Source organism: Chiroxiphia lanceolata, chromosome 6, assembly GCF_009829145.1.
Source record: "Chiroxiphia lanceolata isolate bChiLan1 chromosome 6, bChiLan1.pri, whole genome shotgun sequence".
NCBI classification, from domain to species: Eukaryota; Metazoa; Chordata; class Aves; order Passeriformes; family Pipridae; genus Chiroxiphia; species Chiroxiphia lanceolata.
Window position 1 is genome coordinate 20,393,092 of NC_045642.1, and position 17,423 is coordinate 20,410,514.

The window sequence follows — 17,423 nt, forward strand, 5'->3', positions numbered from 1 at the left end:
GTAATATGTGATGAGCTGTAATTAAAATTACTAATGCATGTCAATTCCCTTCCTCCCTTCTGCTTTGATTTACATTCTTCATGCAGACTTTGTTCACTTTGCTGAGTGAACCAGAGACCTACTGTTGACTGGTAACAGTGATTTCTGCTTTCTCTCCAGCACAGTTGTGTGGAGAAATAAATTTAGTAAGGGTCTTCCCTGAGGTGTTACACTAGGTATCAATCAAAGTCTGTGGCTTGTAGCTGTCCTGCAGAGCTTTGGTCTATGGTTATAGTGGCATCATCAGTAAAACACATCTATTTGAGTGCTAGTTTTCATAGTTGGTAGCAGGATCAATAATCACAGAATCATAAAATGGTTTGAATTGGAACGGACCTTAAGATCATCCTGTTCCAACCCTCTGTCATGGGCAGGGACACCTTCCACTGAACTAAGTTGCTCAAAGCCCCTTCCAACCTGGCTTTGGATGAACCCTTCCAGGGATGGGCCATCCACAGCTTCTCTGGGCAACCTGTTCCAGTGTCTAAATATCTATGCTTTAAAATAGAGATGTTTAAAGGATTTGCCATTTTATGTTGTATTATCTTGTTAACTAATGCCGAAGTTATTTTTAGTGATGCCAGAAATTGTGGTTTGTTTAACCATGGAAGTGAACTACCAAAATCAAATATTGAGAGAGATCCCTCTGAACAAGGGGTGCTTGAGGAAAGCTCTTCTGTTATGCTGAACACAGTCAATATTTATTTCATTATTCTGTTGCTAGAGAAATATATTAGTGACTCTTGCAATTCTGAATGATGAAAAAGCAGTTTTGGTTGATAGAGAAAAGAAAGGAAAATCAAGATGTACTGTCCCAGCCTTCTGCAGTAGGAAATTAAGAATTTGGATGGATCGTGCTCCTGTAATTGTGTGGATTTTGGGCTGGGTTGGTTTGCTTTGCTTTTTACTCAGCCTCTCGTTTTTCTTGAGGTCGAGGAATGTCAGAATAGCCTGTTTGAGTCCATAAGGAATTACGGCCTGCACAGAAATGGAAATTTTTGCCCAAAAAAAGAAAATCTTACTCAAAGACTGCATGACCTTGTGAACTGGGTCTGAAATGGTGTCAGGGGAATGTAAAATAAAAAAAGTGGATATCAGGCCTTCTTCATCTCTGATTCTAATGTGGTTTGTCAGGTGCAGCTGAGGTACTGTGGTTATGGCTTGAACTGGGTTTCTCACCTCTGGAAACAAAAGTTAATGACTGATAGGTAGGGATGGGGAGATGCTCCCACAATAGTGCACATGCTTCCTGCTATGGTGTGCATTTTTCTCTTTCTCAGTTTGTCTCTGCCTAATAGTTTATGTGCTGGCACTTAACTGTGAGTGAGGATGGACCGAGGGACAGCCAGCCAATCTCCTATTTGCATGCATGCAAATCCGATCTTTCACAATCCAGACAGAAGAGGAAAACCTGCTTTTGTTGCACAGTGTGTTAGCAGGAAACACAGCACAGGTCAAAAGCAGTTTTATATTGAAACAAATCTCAGGCTTCCTTTTCCTTTTGTCTTACAGAGGCAGGCAGTGGCCAAGACTACGTGACCTCAGAAAACCAGCTGCTTTACTACCCTAGTATTACCTATGCCATCATCGGTAGCTCTGTCATTTTCGTACTCGTGGTGGCCTTTCTTGCCTTGGTCCTGCACCACCAGCGGAAGCGCAACAATCTCATGACGCTGCCCGTGCATCGCCTGCAGCACCCTGTGCTGCTGTCCCGGCTGGTGGTCCTGGATCACCCACACCACTGCAGCGTCACCTACAACGTCAACAACGGGATACAGTACATGTCCAACCAGGCCTACCACAGGCCCGTGGACCTGGACTCCCCGCCATCCTACTCGGAGGCTGTGCTCGACCAAAGGTATGTGCAGGAGGTAACTCTGTTTCTGTTAAGCTGTGCTGCTGCTCCCCACTTGTTCTTATTACTGCTTTTGACAGAATTCTGGTGTTGCACTTCTGTTGCATGCATAGGGTGAAATTTCAGGGTAAATTTGAGCTCCTCCTGTATCTGAAAAATTCATGGTCCTCAGGTCCTTTTACTGTTACTGATATTGAAGGGATTTGAGGCAAACTTTAAGTCAGGTTCTCTTAGCACATGTTGTTAGTAGTAGAGATTTTGAGGATGGTAGGAAAATGCAAAAGAATGTATCACTTGTCTAGTATCGATATCCTATGCTAGTCTGGAGTCAAAACATGAAAACTGAATTTGGAGTTTTGCTAAAAAACCAGCTATGTTACAGGTCATAGCATTAAAAAAAAAACAGTCCTGTTCATATATGGTAAGTATATAAGAGTGAGAGAGTTCTTCAATTCCTCTGTAAAGAAATTGTATCATTCTTCTGCTCTGCACTACTTTACCAACAGAAGAAAAGAACGGGACTCTGAAATGTAAAGCACTGTTCTTATTTTAAATAGCTGAAAGTGCTTTGAAGTTTGGTGGGTGGGTGTGATTTGGCTTATGATGGTTTTGATGTTTTTGTAGTTATGACACTGGTTTTATTTGTAGGGAATTAACCTTCATTTTAATCTCTCTCTGTAAAGTCTTTCCCAACAAAAATCCTAGACTGACATCCTCCCTTCATAAAAAGGGTATGGTACAAACTTTAATGATCCAGATTGTTCACTATCACCATGTTGGTATTTTTTAGTATGAACTGTGGGATCTAAGAATAATAAATTTACATTCCTATTCTCTGTTGCCTTTGGCTGCAGATCCCTTGTCTTAATGTTGACTTTCATAATAATTATTTCTTTTCATTAGTAAGGACAACTAAATGAGCAGCTGTCCAGCTTGTAATCGTTTCTCACCTGAGCTGATATGAACCATCAGCAATTTCAGAGCTAATTGCTCCCAGGACCTGTTATCAATCTGCTCAACCCTTCAGTCCCTTTATTTGTTTGCTATCAGAACCACAGAACAGTTTTCCTGAATGCAGTACTTATCTTGTCTGTGGCTACTTAGCAGTTACTCTGTATGTGATCTCATGACAGCAGAAGTGATTTGTCGGTGTGGAGAATTCAGTTTGTTATTTATTCGTAGACTCTAAGCCATTAATCTCTGTCACTTAATGGAGGTTTCCTGGGAGCTTAAGTCTTGTGTTCACATCATTATCTGTAGGTGTAAATCCACCACTTACGATATTTCTTTCAAAGTGCTTTCTCTGGTGTAAATATTATACAGAAAAATTTTTTACCTCTTGCAGCTGTCTTTGAGCCAGCTTTGTTGGAGGTACTAATTCAGAGTGTGGATTGTTAAGCAGGATGTAATTAGTTATGTTGCACCTTGACCAGAAACCTGGGTTCCCAGGGACGATGTGGATATTTTGAAATTACCTACAGGCAGGTCTGAGATCTCCTCATATGTGTCATAATTGAAAAACTAAGAAGTACTGTTTGGTTCTTTCATAATTGGAATACTATGTGCTGTCTTCTGTACCACTGTTTTCAGTAACTTCTTACTCTTTTGTGTATCTTACAGCAGACCACCTTGGTTTGACCTCCCTCCACCACCTTATTGTTCTGAATCTGAATCCCCTAATCAACCAGATCTTCCTCCTTACCGATCTCGGACAGGAAGCTTGGCCAGCACAGACACCCCCAGGGCAGAAAGTCCTCTGGGCACATCCGACAGTTGGACAAGAGACATCCATGGCAGCATGGATGGCCACAGAACTCTTCTTGGGAGGACAGTAGATCAGAGCAATTCTCTGGTCAACCACGTCGCTGAAAGAGAAGTGTAACTGCTCCAGTGTTTGGGACGGGCAGGAAGGCATTTACTCTGTCTGTATGAGTTAGTCTGCAGTGGCTTCAGGGGGTTTCAGGGGGACATGTGCCTGAATGATGACTTGATTTGAATTCACATTAAGTTAGTATTTGAATTCAGCATTTTGGGCTCATCAAGTACAGAGGGCTAAACCTGGAGTCACATCAACTCTCCATAATATTTCTGTGAGCAGGTTCTGGTTCAGACAAGTAAGAGAAACATCAGTACTGTGTCAAAAGAACTGATGTGATGTATTTATTGGACTGCTTACTGTATATGAATGTATATATTTATGTGTATAATATATACAGAAGTTCCACACAAGAACTGTGCCAGAAGGACTCTTGTTTTCAAACTGCCTCCCATCTTGTCAACATGTGAGCTGTTTCTTCTTATTGCCTGGTGCCAACTGGTGGTCAATGAAGCACGTGAGGCAGTCGTTCTGCTTGGAGATCTGATGTCCAATGCCAGCCCCCTGGCAGTGCTCTAATTGCAGGTGTCCTACTTGACCCCTCTCTTCATGCCTGGAACATTCCCACCATGAAGGAGTTTTAAGCTTGTAAGGATGCAACAACTGTAACTGAGCAAACAAGGTTTTTTTCACAGATGCTGGTATCTAGGCCAGATTTGCATGGGTTGTCTCAGCAACACCACAAAGGTTTATCTGTCAGACTTCAAGGCTGAGTACAGAGGCACTGAAGCATCTCAAAAACACAGCTTAAGATTTCTTTTCCTGTGTGGAAAAACAATATTACTCCATGTGTTCCCTCTTAAAAAAAACCCCACAAAACAAAACAAATAAATAACAAAACAAAGAAAACACCTGAATTATTAAAGCTAAATCTTCAACACCAAAACCAGTGTGAGGCAAACACCCAGCACAGAAAGCTTTAAGTTCAATGGCTAGTTTGTTTTATCAGTAAAATATCTGAAAGTAGGTCACGTGGTGGAAGGTGTTAGGCTTGTTGTCCCTCTCTTTAGTGTGTGTAAGTACATGCATGGATATACATGTGTAATATTATGTGTAGGTATGTATGTAGTGCATCACAATAGGTTTAGTTCCGCTGCTCCACAAGAACTCTAGACTGTCAAAGTTTCATTTTTGATGATCTCATTTTTTATAGAGTTTGCATTATTCATGTTCATTTGGTTGAAATTCTAACTTCTGCAGAAAACCAGGATTATTTATGTCTGTTTTGTCCTAACTCCTGGAATGATCTCCTGTCGAGTGTGTTTCAGTGCACCTTATTGAAATCACCCTTGTGAAAGCATCTCAGAGGTAAGGGTATTCAGAGTGGTAAGAGGGAAGAAGCCATGAGTTTAAATGCCACTGCAGTGCTGTGCTTGTGCTCCATATACAGAAAACAATGCAGTGCCTTCCTCTTGTCCAGGCAGAAATTTGCCTTGAAAAATTATTTGTGTTTGTCTATCCTGCATTTCCCACTCCTTCTATGCAAAAGAACCGTGCCATTAAGCACCCTTTGCTGTTCCAAGGAAATGAAGGAAGCAGACTGCCCACACCTCTTGCTTTCCTCTTTCCCATCTTTCTAAGGTAACTTCTTTCACCCAAAAGTTACATGTTCAGAACCCAAGAATTTTTGAGCTGGAGTGTAGGTAGGGGAACGATTCAAATTCAGTCTCAGTTCCCACACGTACACCTGAATTTTTTGGTGTTTTTTTTTTCATTTCCAGTTCTGAGGTCTGCTGCCATGTTATGTAAGAGGCAGGGGCTGGATAGATTTACAAGCACAGGTACCAGGACTGAGATGATGTGGGGGGAAGTACTGGAGAATTGTAATGCTGATGGGCTTGGCTGACTTTGGAAGCAGATTAATCGCAACCTGTCGTGAAGTCTTGTTGAAGTTGTTGCTCCTAGGTTCTTGTAATGTAATGTACAAGATTGGGTAAGATTTCATCCTTGCTGGGAACTCAAGCATTTAATTATGCTACTCTTCACCAAGCAGGATTTGGCTTATTAATGACTCCATCCGACATTGTAGGCAGACTGTTGTCATTGTCACATAGCAGACAGTTTATTTTACAGGTACATCAGACTCAGGTACATGAATAGTTAATAGTACAGGCAGGTGTAGGGATGTCTCCTGTGACCACTGGGCCCTGCTGTCCCTCTTGCCTTTCATTAAGATTATATTTGGCCTTTGTAAGACAGCTATATCAGAATGAGGTATCAGAATTAACCTTGGATGTTCTTCTATTGCAATTTTAAAAACTTTATATTGGACTTGAAAACATACCATTGAAGAGTTTGCAGTAGTTTCATTGGAATAGATATCTTTTTTATTTTAAAGGTGGCTAAGGCTGTATTAATGAAACTAAATCATTGTGTCCAGTATCCCTCAAACAAGCCTTCCATGGGGAATTACATTTCACCATGTGTATTCTAAGATACCAGTGTGTGTTCAAACCAAATATTTTGTGCCTATGGCATCTGAAAAACATTGCCTTGCTTTGCTAAGAAGTGGGAAAAGAGTGAATATAGCCTGCTTCTCTGCCTTCTGTGTCAGTCACTTTTATATATGTACAAATATATATATTAAAAATACTCTTTCAGGTTGTATATATTCATGTAACTTTTGCATTAAGATAGTCCATTAGGACTTTACAGAGGAAAAAAAAAAGAAAAAAACATTCTAAATGGTGTGACATTTTCCCTTCTAGCTAAGGGAGTATTTATCTTTGTATAGGAATCTTCTAGTTTTTGAGAACACAAGTTATAAAAGGAGATCGTGCCTTTCTGTTTGAATGTTGATTTGGGAGGCTGTTAACTACATTTCTGGGTGTTGTTACATATCATTGTCTAGAGATCCAAAAAGAGCAACAAATCTTGTCTTCCTCTTCATTATTATTCATGGGGACCACTGAACTTTGAGGATGACGGAAGTTCAGTACCTTGCTCCAAAAAGACATGCTAAAACTTGGGGTGCTTGGTCTTACTCCAGTTTTCTGGTTTGCAGAACAGGTTTGCTAGCTGGTTGCTTTGGAAATTGCTGTAGTATTATACGGGAGTTGTTTATGATATGTCACTTTTAATAGTGTTAATACAGCATTACGCTGCACTAATCAGTGGAATCTTTGGGAAATCTGCTGATTAAATTAAATATTTCATTGACAATCAGTAGCTTTTCAGCATTTAGGCTGAAGTTAAATGTTCATCCAATACCACATGGTAGGATTTCTTTTCAATAGTGGGTAAAATTGGAATTGATCATCCTATTGTTTGCAGTTGCTCTTAACCTTTTAGTTTGAGGTTAGTTGTCCAACAACTTTCTTTTCTACTTAATATTTAAACAAGTGGATGTTATTTCAAAGACCCATTCTTCCAAAAGTAACATCAATTAAAGTTTTCTTCCAGAACCGAATTCTGTTTCCACATCTGTACTGAATGAGTAGTCCTCCTCAGCACAGCTATTAATGTATTTGAACAAAAGAATTTGAAGAAATGACTACTTGAGGTAAATAAAGAAATGTGGATTAGCCTATTGGAAATAAGGTTATTTAAAACAAACAAGTAAATAAATTTCAGGAGTTTTGAGTGTCTATAACCTCTGCTGAAATCAGTGCTGAATATTTAAAATTAGGCCATTAATGTTTCTGCTTGATAGTAATCTGAAATTCCTTGTAAGGCAAATTACTGTTTAACTCTGGTATTGGAAATGGAAAACTGGCAGTAATGCTCTTAAAAGAGAGCCTGTGAATCATTTTCTTGGCTCTTCTCTGCAGTGACATACACAACAACACTGACTGCATTGCAATTTTTAAATAACTCTGCATTCATTCTTACTTTCTTTTTAAGTCAAATCGGTTTTATTTACACCACTTCACTTTGATACAGCTAATAGGGCCCTTGTGATAGATTTAGAAACTGAGTGGAGGAAAGAGATGACTCTTATTTTAATTAATGCTGCAGCTTGTTAATCTTGTGCTCTTTACTTTTTAGGCGTCTTAGGAAAGACAAATGGTTTTAGCAGATAAGAAAAACTATTAATGATGAAAAGGATGGAGGGACACTGATTCTGATTTTTAATGAATATTTAAAATTGTATAAATGAAGGATAAATTTAATGCTGTATTTTTAATGTGATGATCAGATGACAAGTACTGTCTTTAACTGTTGCTTATTGGAAGTTACTTTGCATATAATGTCTGTAATTAAAACTGTAAGACAAGGGCTTTTCTTGCAGTTCTTAATAGATCTGAAGTATTTTTTTATTAACACAAGGTTATATTACACCCATGGATTAAAATGTGGACTGCAGAAAGAATTTGAATACTGTGCTGGATTCTGCCTTAATGTATCCCAGTACAGGACAGTGGCCTTCATTTGTCCTTTTTTTTTTTTTCTTCTGATTTGAGGGGCTTTGTCAACTTGAAATGGAGAAGTTATCTAAACGCTTTAAGGGAAGTTGTATGTTGAAACGTAACCTTGTCTTAAACTTTTGTAAACTGGAAATCTTCAAAAATGTATTCTGTATTCCTGAATAAAATTGGTGTTTTAATGCTGTTCACAAGTGAGCATGTCCCCTCATGAAGCCTCAGTTGTTTTAGTTTTATAGCCTCCTACGTGAGGCTTCTTACAACTTCTTTTGCATTCCATTTTAAGTTTTGTTAAATCTTTGTGGGTTTTAAATATGTTTTTAAAACAAAGGTATGTGGGAAACCCACATGTACCTGCATGTATAAAAATATATTATACAAATGAAAATCGCTTAATTTCATAATTTCTCATTTTGCCATTCTGTTTGTACTACCAATGATAAGGCATCTGAACCAGCGGTGTTTTGTTCTCTGCTTTGTTGCAAAGCTCTAGAGGCTTCAGCAGAGATCTGTGCTCTGTGCTGTATACAGATTTACTAACACAGTCAAAGGGCCTTCAGCATTCACTTCTGCCTGCCACTTTCCCACCACTTAGGTTCCCAGCACAGCATCTCTATCTCCAGGTCTGTGATCCACGTGTCAGACGTGTGAGCCAGATTCAAGCTGAGATGCTTCGTGGAGGCAGTGTGTCTGGCTGCAGTCCCATGTCAGGACTCTTTCCCTGGCAGATGCTGGTGCAGGCACCACCACTATCATGGGAACTGTCCAGCCCCATGAAGTCCAGGCCCACTTGACATCTGGATCGTAGCCACTCTTTTTATCAAAGTCACTCAAAGGACTATTGTTATAAAGTTACTTTAACAGACTAAGGAGAACAGATTCAAATGTTACATCTAAATATTTGCATCTATATGAGAGGTTGGGTTGACGTATTTTTCTTCCATGACTATTCTCCACTTGCTACCTTTGCAAAGGCATGCCAGTGTTACCATTATCCTCGCTAATTAAATCACATGCCCTTGCCCATATTCTCAGATGGTAACCTTTGTTTGATGCTGGCAAACAGCCCCAAAATAGCTATGGATCCAGAATTCACACCAGCAGCACAGGGGAGATGGAGCTGTTGAGGCTGTCACAATGGGCTCTTTGCAGGGGAGGGAATGCTGGGGTCTCAGAGCTGGCTTGTTCAGATACATCCCAGCAAGAGCTATGCTTGAGAAATGTTGATTCAGAAAACAGCTGCTTATAAAAATAAATACCATACTCTCCAGCTAAGCTCCCTGATTAATCTTTTTTATTCTCTCTGCTTTGATTTGTTTAAAGATCTTAATTTTTATACCTTAAAAATTAAGTAGGCAGCAGTGGTTTCTGAGCGCGGCTTCTTTTCTTGCTGATTTGTAAGCAGTCTCTTGATCAGTCAGCCTCAGTTATCTGTTGGAGAGAGAAATAAGCAGCTTTTCACTGTTTGGAGAGCTGTAGTCCAAAATGATGTGCTGTTATTAATTGAAAACAAGACGTCTCCATGTGGAAATTCACAGTTCTGCTTTTCAAAGTGAAGTTGAGGGTATGCATATTGCATAAAGCACTTTGGAAAAGTACTGGATTGATCTCTCTAGGGAATTAACTCTTCTGTTTATCTACCAGACTGTGAATAGATAAACTGAAACATGATTCTCTGCTTCCCAAAATCCCAGTAGTATTCCTTACAGCCTTATTGAGGGTACCACTGGAGAAGAGGTAGAGCAGTTTGGGGGCTGGTCACACCCTTAGCATTTCTGCAGGAATGGGTACTAAGTGTTTCAGCAGTGCAGTTGCTTTGGTGCTGTATACCATGCAGAAGACCCCTATTCACTGAGAACTGATTTGGGACCATCACTTCCTGTATGCTTCCAACAGCCACTCTACAGGTGGCTTTTTTTTTTGTTTGTTTTCCTAGTAGCTCTTACCTAAAGTTAATTCCTATCAGTTACCCTGAAGTAAAACCTTTCATATCTCGTTGTTTGATACCACAGCCTGTAACTCCTTCAGACTTAAACCACTATCATTTCTTAGCACAAAAGTACAAGAACCTTCACCTGTGTAAGAACAGGAGTAACAGCTCAGCTTCACCCAAACCCACTCACTTCTGGAGGGCACCCTGGCCACATCAGTTTGACTGAATGAATCTTAGTTACATTTATTTGAAATACCTGCCATTTCCTTGACAGATGGGAGTCATGTTGCAGCACAGTGCTGAAGTATGATGTTGTGTTTGACTGTGGCAAGGGATCATGGGAGCCCTAAACAACACCTCATTTGACAGAGTAGATTTTTCTTCTCGTTTGTTTGTGACAGTTACCTTAGTAAACACTCTTTGCCTAACACTGCATCCAAGGTAGCACTAGCTTGCAGAGTGTATGGGATACAGGGAGGACAGCAAGGTTGGCTGTTTGAGATATATATGTGTGTGTGTGTGTGTGTGTATATATATATGTATATAAAAAACTCCTTAGGAGATTTCTTAAGTGTTCCAGCTCTTTTACCTGAATAAGAAATATTTAAATGCTGCACAATGAGTGCCTTTGCAGACTAAGGAAATATGGTTGATATTTGGCTGCTCTTTTGATAATTTCTGTTTACTGAGACATGGTGCAAAGTCAAGACCCAAAATTCTCCATGCATTTTTTGCTGTATTTATTGTTCTCCCTTGGCAGCCTGTGCAGAGCAGAGGAGTTAGCAGAACCAACGAATTACCCCAAGTGAATTTGGAGAGTGCTTTGCTTCAGGAATAAAGGAGCTGGCTTACATATCCATTTTCAAGGTGTTGTGTTAGATATACTGGTTGAGACATGGATTACATAAAATAAAATCATACCTGAGCTTCTACAGCGGAAAAAAAAAAAAGCCACAAAAAGATGCAGCAGATCTTCATCAGCAAAGCCGATCTCTGGAGCTGACTGCAGGTCAGGGTTAGAAATTCACGTAGAAATGCACCGTAAGCCCAAGTGAAGCTGCAAGTGCAGCACTCACAGTAGAAAGGGTTTGGTAGAATGAATTGGTCTGTCTGGTATCTGTTACCTGAAATATGTGAAAATCATTCTAGATCAATTGTCAGCTTCCTTCAGGAAGCTAAATAGAAATCCTTTGGCTGCTTTGTTGAAGTCATGTTTCTTAAGTAACTAATCACTCTTGTTACTCTTCTTTCTTTTTATCTGTTATTAAGGTTGGGAGGAAGATTTGCACTGTTTTTTAAGTAGGGGATACCTGAGACAGGGAGAAACATAAAGATGAGTTTCAGGAATGACAGAACCTGCATCTTCCAAGATCCAGCTTCCTGACCACTGAGTAGTGCTGTCTTATCCAGACATTTGTGATCTTTCAAATCCATTCAATTTAACAGAATTTTTACAGATTTAGGGTGGGGAAGAAAAAAAAAGGTAAGTCTTGACTTGCAGGTAACTGTTTCAAGTTCTCTTTGCAGAAATTCAGGTGGTGATCAAAAACATAAACAAATATTTTAATTCCTTGTTTTCTTCTAACTTCTAGGGACTTGTTTGCCCTATTATTTTTTCAGACTCATTGAAACAGTTATTCTGTATAGCTCTTTGCATGGAGGACGATTTTGCTCTAGAATAAGATTCCAAGCTGTGTATTTCTGTAGGTTTTCACAAAGGAAGGTTGTAGGTTAACGAATATGTGGACTGTGTCTCCCATAAGGAGCTGTGGTGTATTGGAAATGGGTTGCTGTAAATAATGCTGGTTTAAAGATGCAAACTGCAGTTGCAGTGGGTGGACGGCAGGGCCACAGGTTCCTACAGGTGCTGAAGGAAGACTTTGTCAGATGGCTGCCACATTTTTTGCTTTACAGAACTGGGGAGAGGAGGGGGAGGAAATAGGAGGGAGAAATGTCATTTTGACCCTGAGTGTATAGGTAGCCCAAAGTGATACAAGCAACTACAGAGAGGAGTGCAACCCGGCTGCCTTCATGCTGGCATTTGAAAAAATAGCTCAAGATAGTGCTTTGAAGGGTAATGTTATTAAGAAAATAATTAAGTCCCCACTTTCTTTTATTGATATTGATATCGAGAATGAGATGACTAATGTGGTGAGAGAGTGATTTGAAATGATTTTGGGATTTGTTTTTTTTTTTTTCTTCCTTTGAAAATTTAGATGAAGGTAATTATGGAATGGCAGCAGCATCTGAACTGAAGGGAGTGCTTTTATCTCACCTCCTGCTTTTAAAATAGCTGTGCTCTTATCTCTGCTTTGAGGAAGGGGGTGCAGGGGGAGAGCACCCCGGTAGGACCTGGCGGTCGGTCACCAGATGAATGAAATGCCTTACAAGACTTGAGGCCATTAAAGGCCTCAGCAAAGATATTAAGAGCCTGCCAATGTGCTGATAGCATGTTCTGTATTAATCTGATGAAGTAATCAGAGGAGCTGTTTCCAGCATAGGCAGGTGCAGTGTAGGGAAGCACTTACTGTGCCCAACGAGATGGGCTTTGAGCTGCTCTGGGCTGTGAGGGGAAGGTGTGATGTGACACCTGGACAAAGGACTGAATGCAAAACCCAAGGAGGATGAGGCCCTGGCTGGGGAGGAAGTGGGAGACAGGGAGCTGGAGAACTAATAACATTGCTGCCTGCTAATCCCATTAAGGCAGAAATTGTCTTTGCTCTTGGTTTTTTTTCCTGGGGATGTTCCTGTGCCAACCTGGGGATATGCGTGGTGAGATGCCAGCTCACATGAGAGCTGAAGTCGATGGGTAATTAAGCTGCTGGGTAATGAGCCTTATAACCCTGTTACAGGCAGAGGTTAATCCTGCTGCACTGTGTGCTGGGTAGCACCTGCAGCTTCAGGAGTAATCCATCACTTCTCAGTGACACAGGACATGCCTGCACAGGCACACCTAAGGGTTTCAGATCCTTTTGAGGAAACGGGCACTTATTTCAGTGGATGAAGTCTGATCTGACTGATTCTATAATCACCTGTAGCCAATGGTCCATCTCTTGTCCTGCTGAGCTGTGCTGGTTGGACTTTTGATGGTGACTATCCTACTTCTGAAGTGAAAGAGCCTTTAAGAAAATAATCATTCCTAGGATTTTTATTTTTCAGGTCACCAAGGCAGAATCCATGTGAGGGGAGATCTGGATATGCTCAGGGCTTCAGCCTTCTCCCAGTGACTGAGGATGGTAGCTGAACCTCTATGGCAGCCCCAGGAGTAAGTCTGTCTGAAACTTGTTAAACCACCTTTTAGGATCCAAACATACCCTTAAACAGAAGCAGCAAAGATCATCTTTACCAAATGGAATGTTACAGGCCCAAAGGCAAGGGGGAGGAAATTAGGGGAGGGAGGGATTAGACCATGAGCTGTTATCTGGAAACAAGCTTATTCTGTACTCTTTGGAGACTTTGGTGACTTCACACCATCAGTCACCTGCAAAGGATTCTGAGGCTATGAGGGAGCTTTCCCTCACTATTTCTGACTGTTAGGAAAATGCCAGAGGGTCTGTCTGCCCTTATCTCTGTTCAGTCTGAGAGTTTATTAAGATGCCCTGAAGAATTTTGCATTTTATTTGTGCCTGTGGTTATATCTCTTCTGTCAGCTTTATTTTACATGTCCTTTGGTGAAGGTTTGGTGCTCCTGTGCATGCTCAGTCTGAAGACTGCCTTCTGGCCCTTGCTTTCTCTTCAGCTTACGTGACTGCTTTACAGTGCCCTGCTGATGGAACATAATTCAAGGAATTAAAGTTATCTCTGAACTTTTATGGCATATTTTCACAGCCCAACATCTGGCAATGGTTCTTATCACAATTTGAGATAAGGCCATCTTATATGGGCTTTGTACCCTCTTGTATGATGGGTTTTAGATTCATAGAATAATTTCGGTTGGAAAATACCTTTAAATTCATCAAGACCAACCATTAACCCAGGACTGTGAAGTCCACCACTAAACCATGTCCCTAAGCCCCACATCTATACATCTTTTAAATACTTCTCCAGAGATGGTGACTCTTCAACTTCCTGCTGCTCTGGGCAGCCCGTTCCAGAGCTTGACAACCTTTTTGGTGAAGAAATTTTTCCTAATATCCAGTCTTAATCTACCCTGGCACAACTTGAGGCAGTTTCCTCTCATCCTGTCACTTGTTGCATGGGAGAAGAGACCAACTCCCACCTAACTAGAAGGTCCTTTCAGGTAGCCATAGAGAGCAATAATGTCTACTCTGAGCCTCCTTTTCCCCAGGCTAAACAACCCTAGCTCCCTCAGCTACTCTTCATTAGACTTGTGCACCTTACCCTTCACCAGCTCCACTGCCCTTCTCTGGACAAGCTCCAGCACCTCAATGTCTTTCTTGCCATGAGGGGCCCAAAACTGAACACAGGGTTCGAGGCGTGGCCTCACCAGTGCTGAGTACGGAGGGACTTACCTGGTCCTGCTGGGCCACACTGTTTCTGATACTATTCCTGAAGCACCCCTCTTCTGAAGTGGCAGACTGGAAAAGTCTCTTCCTAGCAGCACACCAGCACTGGCTTGGTAACAGCAGGCATGCCCAGCATCTGAGGCACCACTCGTCCTAACAGTCATATTTTCGGTCAGCAGCCTGTGCAAGGGGTAGGGTACTTCCCTGTAAGCAAGACCCTGGATTCAGACAGATTAGCAGTGCACTAGTTATGATGTGCTTGTGTTTTTCAAGTGTCTTGTTTTTTCCAGTGGGAAATTATAGCTTTGGGTGTAGTCTGGTGAGTCTAGAAGTCACAACTAAAGGAAGAAGCTTTCAAATCCAGGTTCTAAACCAATAAAACATCTCAGATGGTTACTGCTGAGTTAATGGCCCAGTGAATAAACGAATCACTGTGTGACCCTTCATGCTTCTAGTCTGCCTGATCTTCATTTTCCCCCTGCAGCCTACCCTCATCACCCAAAAATCAAACACAAGGCAGGACTTGTCCTTCTCTGGCAGGGCTTGTTTTTCTGTGCTACAGAAAAAGGGGCGATGAACACATGAACCTGAATTCATGGCTCCCCCTCTAGCTGAACAACAAATTACTTACATATTTTTCCAAGATCAGTGAGTTGTCATCATGTCCCAACAAGCTTACACTCCCTGGTAGAGACATGAAAAATGATCCTTTGTCTTTTGTGTGACACTGGCACTGTGGGTGACAAACACTTGCCTCTTTATGCCCATTTATGTTATGGCATTGTGCATCTTTCTAGATAAGCTGTGTGGCAGCTCACTCGTTAATCAAACATTGCTGGCCTATGAACTGGAGGCCTAGAGCACTGTCTGCTAGATTTGACCCAACTGAATGCAGGACAGAAGGGGCTGATGGTTCTGGGAGGACTGGGATTATGTCCAGTAAAATCACATTTCTTTGCTGAGAGCTGTGCACTCAGATAAACAAGTGAACCCCTGGAGTATTAGCCTGATTATTTAGCAACCTCTCCTTGAACTGTATGAAGCATTTAATCTTCTTTAGTCTGCAAGTAAACCAGTGATTCTCAGTTAAGGTAAAAGTAAAGGGAAAATTATCAGGAAATTGTCACTGGGTGCTTTTAGGCAAGCTTCTAGAAAATGCCAAAGAACAGCTCTTTATCATTTTCTAGTTGAAGAATATTAGTTCCAAGCTTTTAATTTTGCAATGTTGAATGACCTCCTGAACACACCCTGCCCCCCAAGTGAGACTGCTAATTAAGCAAACAGATGTTGATTTGAACAGAGTAAAAGGATGTCATAAAGATGTGCCTTGAAATAGCCAGACAGAGCAAATTACATGGGAGACTATGGAAAAGAAAGTGATGGAAAACTGAGAGCAAACCACTACAGTTCACGTTGTTCACCAAATGGCCCAGCATGGGAGTGGAAAGCTGTTTAATTATCTTCCATAATCTGATATTAATAAAACATTTTCTAACCAGAAAATGTTGGGCTGATCATTAAAGAACTGTAGTCCTGATCAAGCACAGGGGCCAGTCGCATGCGTCTGTCTGTGTCTGTGCATCTCACTGCTGTCTCCGGGGCTGTGCATGTCAGCAATGACATTTGTTTGCTTTCTATTTTAAGCAATGCCTGGGAGAAAAATATAACTTTTTTTGTTTGCCTCTCTCCCAAACTAATGTAATTTGAAATGCTGTGCCAGGGAGTCTGGAAGCCCTGAGGCAAAAGTCGAAACTGTGACCTTCTGAATATTAAACTGTATCGTGGCAAGCTGAGCATTCCTCAGAAAGAGAAGGGGCTGGGAAGGATGACCCTTGGGCTGTCTGCTTCGTCACTACCCTCTTTCTAGTCCCTCTACCCTGTCTCTGGACCCCTTGTGTTCCATGACAGCAAGCTGGCTGAGGCTGCTAACTGGCCTTTCAGTGATACTTTCTCTCTGGGAATTACTGACTGCTTTACAAACACTATGACTAAGGCTTTATAAGCTACTGTGGGGGTACAGAATGACAAAACCAAATAATTCACTTATTTCAAGTCCAAAGTAAAAATAGGAAGTGGAATCTGCCCCGAGATTGCATGCTGAGGAGAAACCCTAAGCTGATTTTATTGCTGCTCCTCCCAAAGACTTCTGCTGCTGGAGCAATAGAATGTCTCTGCTTTACACCCGTTTTCCCTGTCCTAGTTCATGGCAGCCTTTGTTGGCCCCTACCATGGCACTGGAAGCAGTTATCTAGATGTTGAGCACTTTGGGAAGTTACAAGTGATTCACTTAAACTAAGAGGAAGTCCCTTAGGGTGGGAAGAGGGGAGGTGACACCTTTGTTTTGGGCCCAGCTACCAAAGCTGGGAGGAAAGGAATGACTTTTAGAAGTACACTTTAACTACAGAGTAACCCCCTGCCTCATCTGTACTGACTACATGGAGGTAATAAGCAAACCAGTATCCAAGCCACACACATCTCCAAAGCTTTGGTATTTTGGTGTCTGATGTTCTGATACTTTAAGCAAAAATTAATTGTGCTCTTCTGTTGGCCAAAGTCTCCATAGCAGCCTCATTAACACACAGCCAAATGTTTCTGTCTTCTAACTTGCTGAACTAGAAATCAGTTTTGTTTGCTTGACTGGTGTTTTTTGCTTTTTTTTTTTTTTTTTTTGCTGTGAACAAAATGCTTCCTTGTTTCTGCTGTGCCTGGGATTGCACCCTGAAAGGAGAAGGACAGCAAAGCAGTCTTCATTCTCTCCATAATCATCAAACAACAGTTTTGCAGTCTTTGAGTGTCATCTTGCACCTCTCCTTGCTGTATGGCAAGTTCTCTTTCCCTCCCGCTTCCTTCTGTCTGTTCATTAAAATTGTTATGATCACATCTCCCACAG

The 17,423-nt window shown here is 41.2% G+C and overlaps 1 protein-coding gene and 1 long non-coding RNA gene across 3 annotated transcripts in view; one reads left to right on the top strand and one right to left on the bottom strand.

The window, feature by feature from the left end:
* LDLRAD3 (low density lipoprotein receptor class A domain containing 3) overlaps positions 1 to 8,323 on the top strand; it is a 109,290-nt gene extending 100,967 nt beyond the window's left edge. Inside the window, exons 5-7 of one of the 2 annotated variants that reach the window (XR_004357780.1) lie at positions 1,552 to 1,897; positions 3,515 to 5,413; positions 5,492 to 8,323. Coding sequence is in view for 1 of the 2 variants with exons in the window: in XM_032691998.1 (XP_032547889.1) it covers positions 1,552 to 1,897; positions 3,515 to 3,776 (608 nt within the window). In the remaining variant the exon portion in view is untranslated. Of the gene's footprint in view, positions 1 to 1,551; positions 1,898 to 3,514 lie in introns of both variants that reach the window. The other variant, XM_032691998.1, reaches the window with a different exon arrangement.
* LOC116788825 lies at positions 4,365 to 10,376 on the bottom strand. Its single transcript, XR_004357781.1, has 3 exons — positions 10,324 to 10,376; positions 9,474 to 9,565; positions 4,365 to 4,532 (listed from the first exon to the last, which is right to left on the bottom strand). It is a non-coding gene; the product is annotated as an uncharacterized LOC116788825 (long non-coding RNA).
* Positions 10,377 to 17,423: the final 7,047 nt, after the last annotated feature.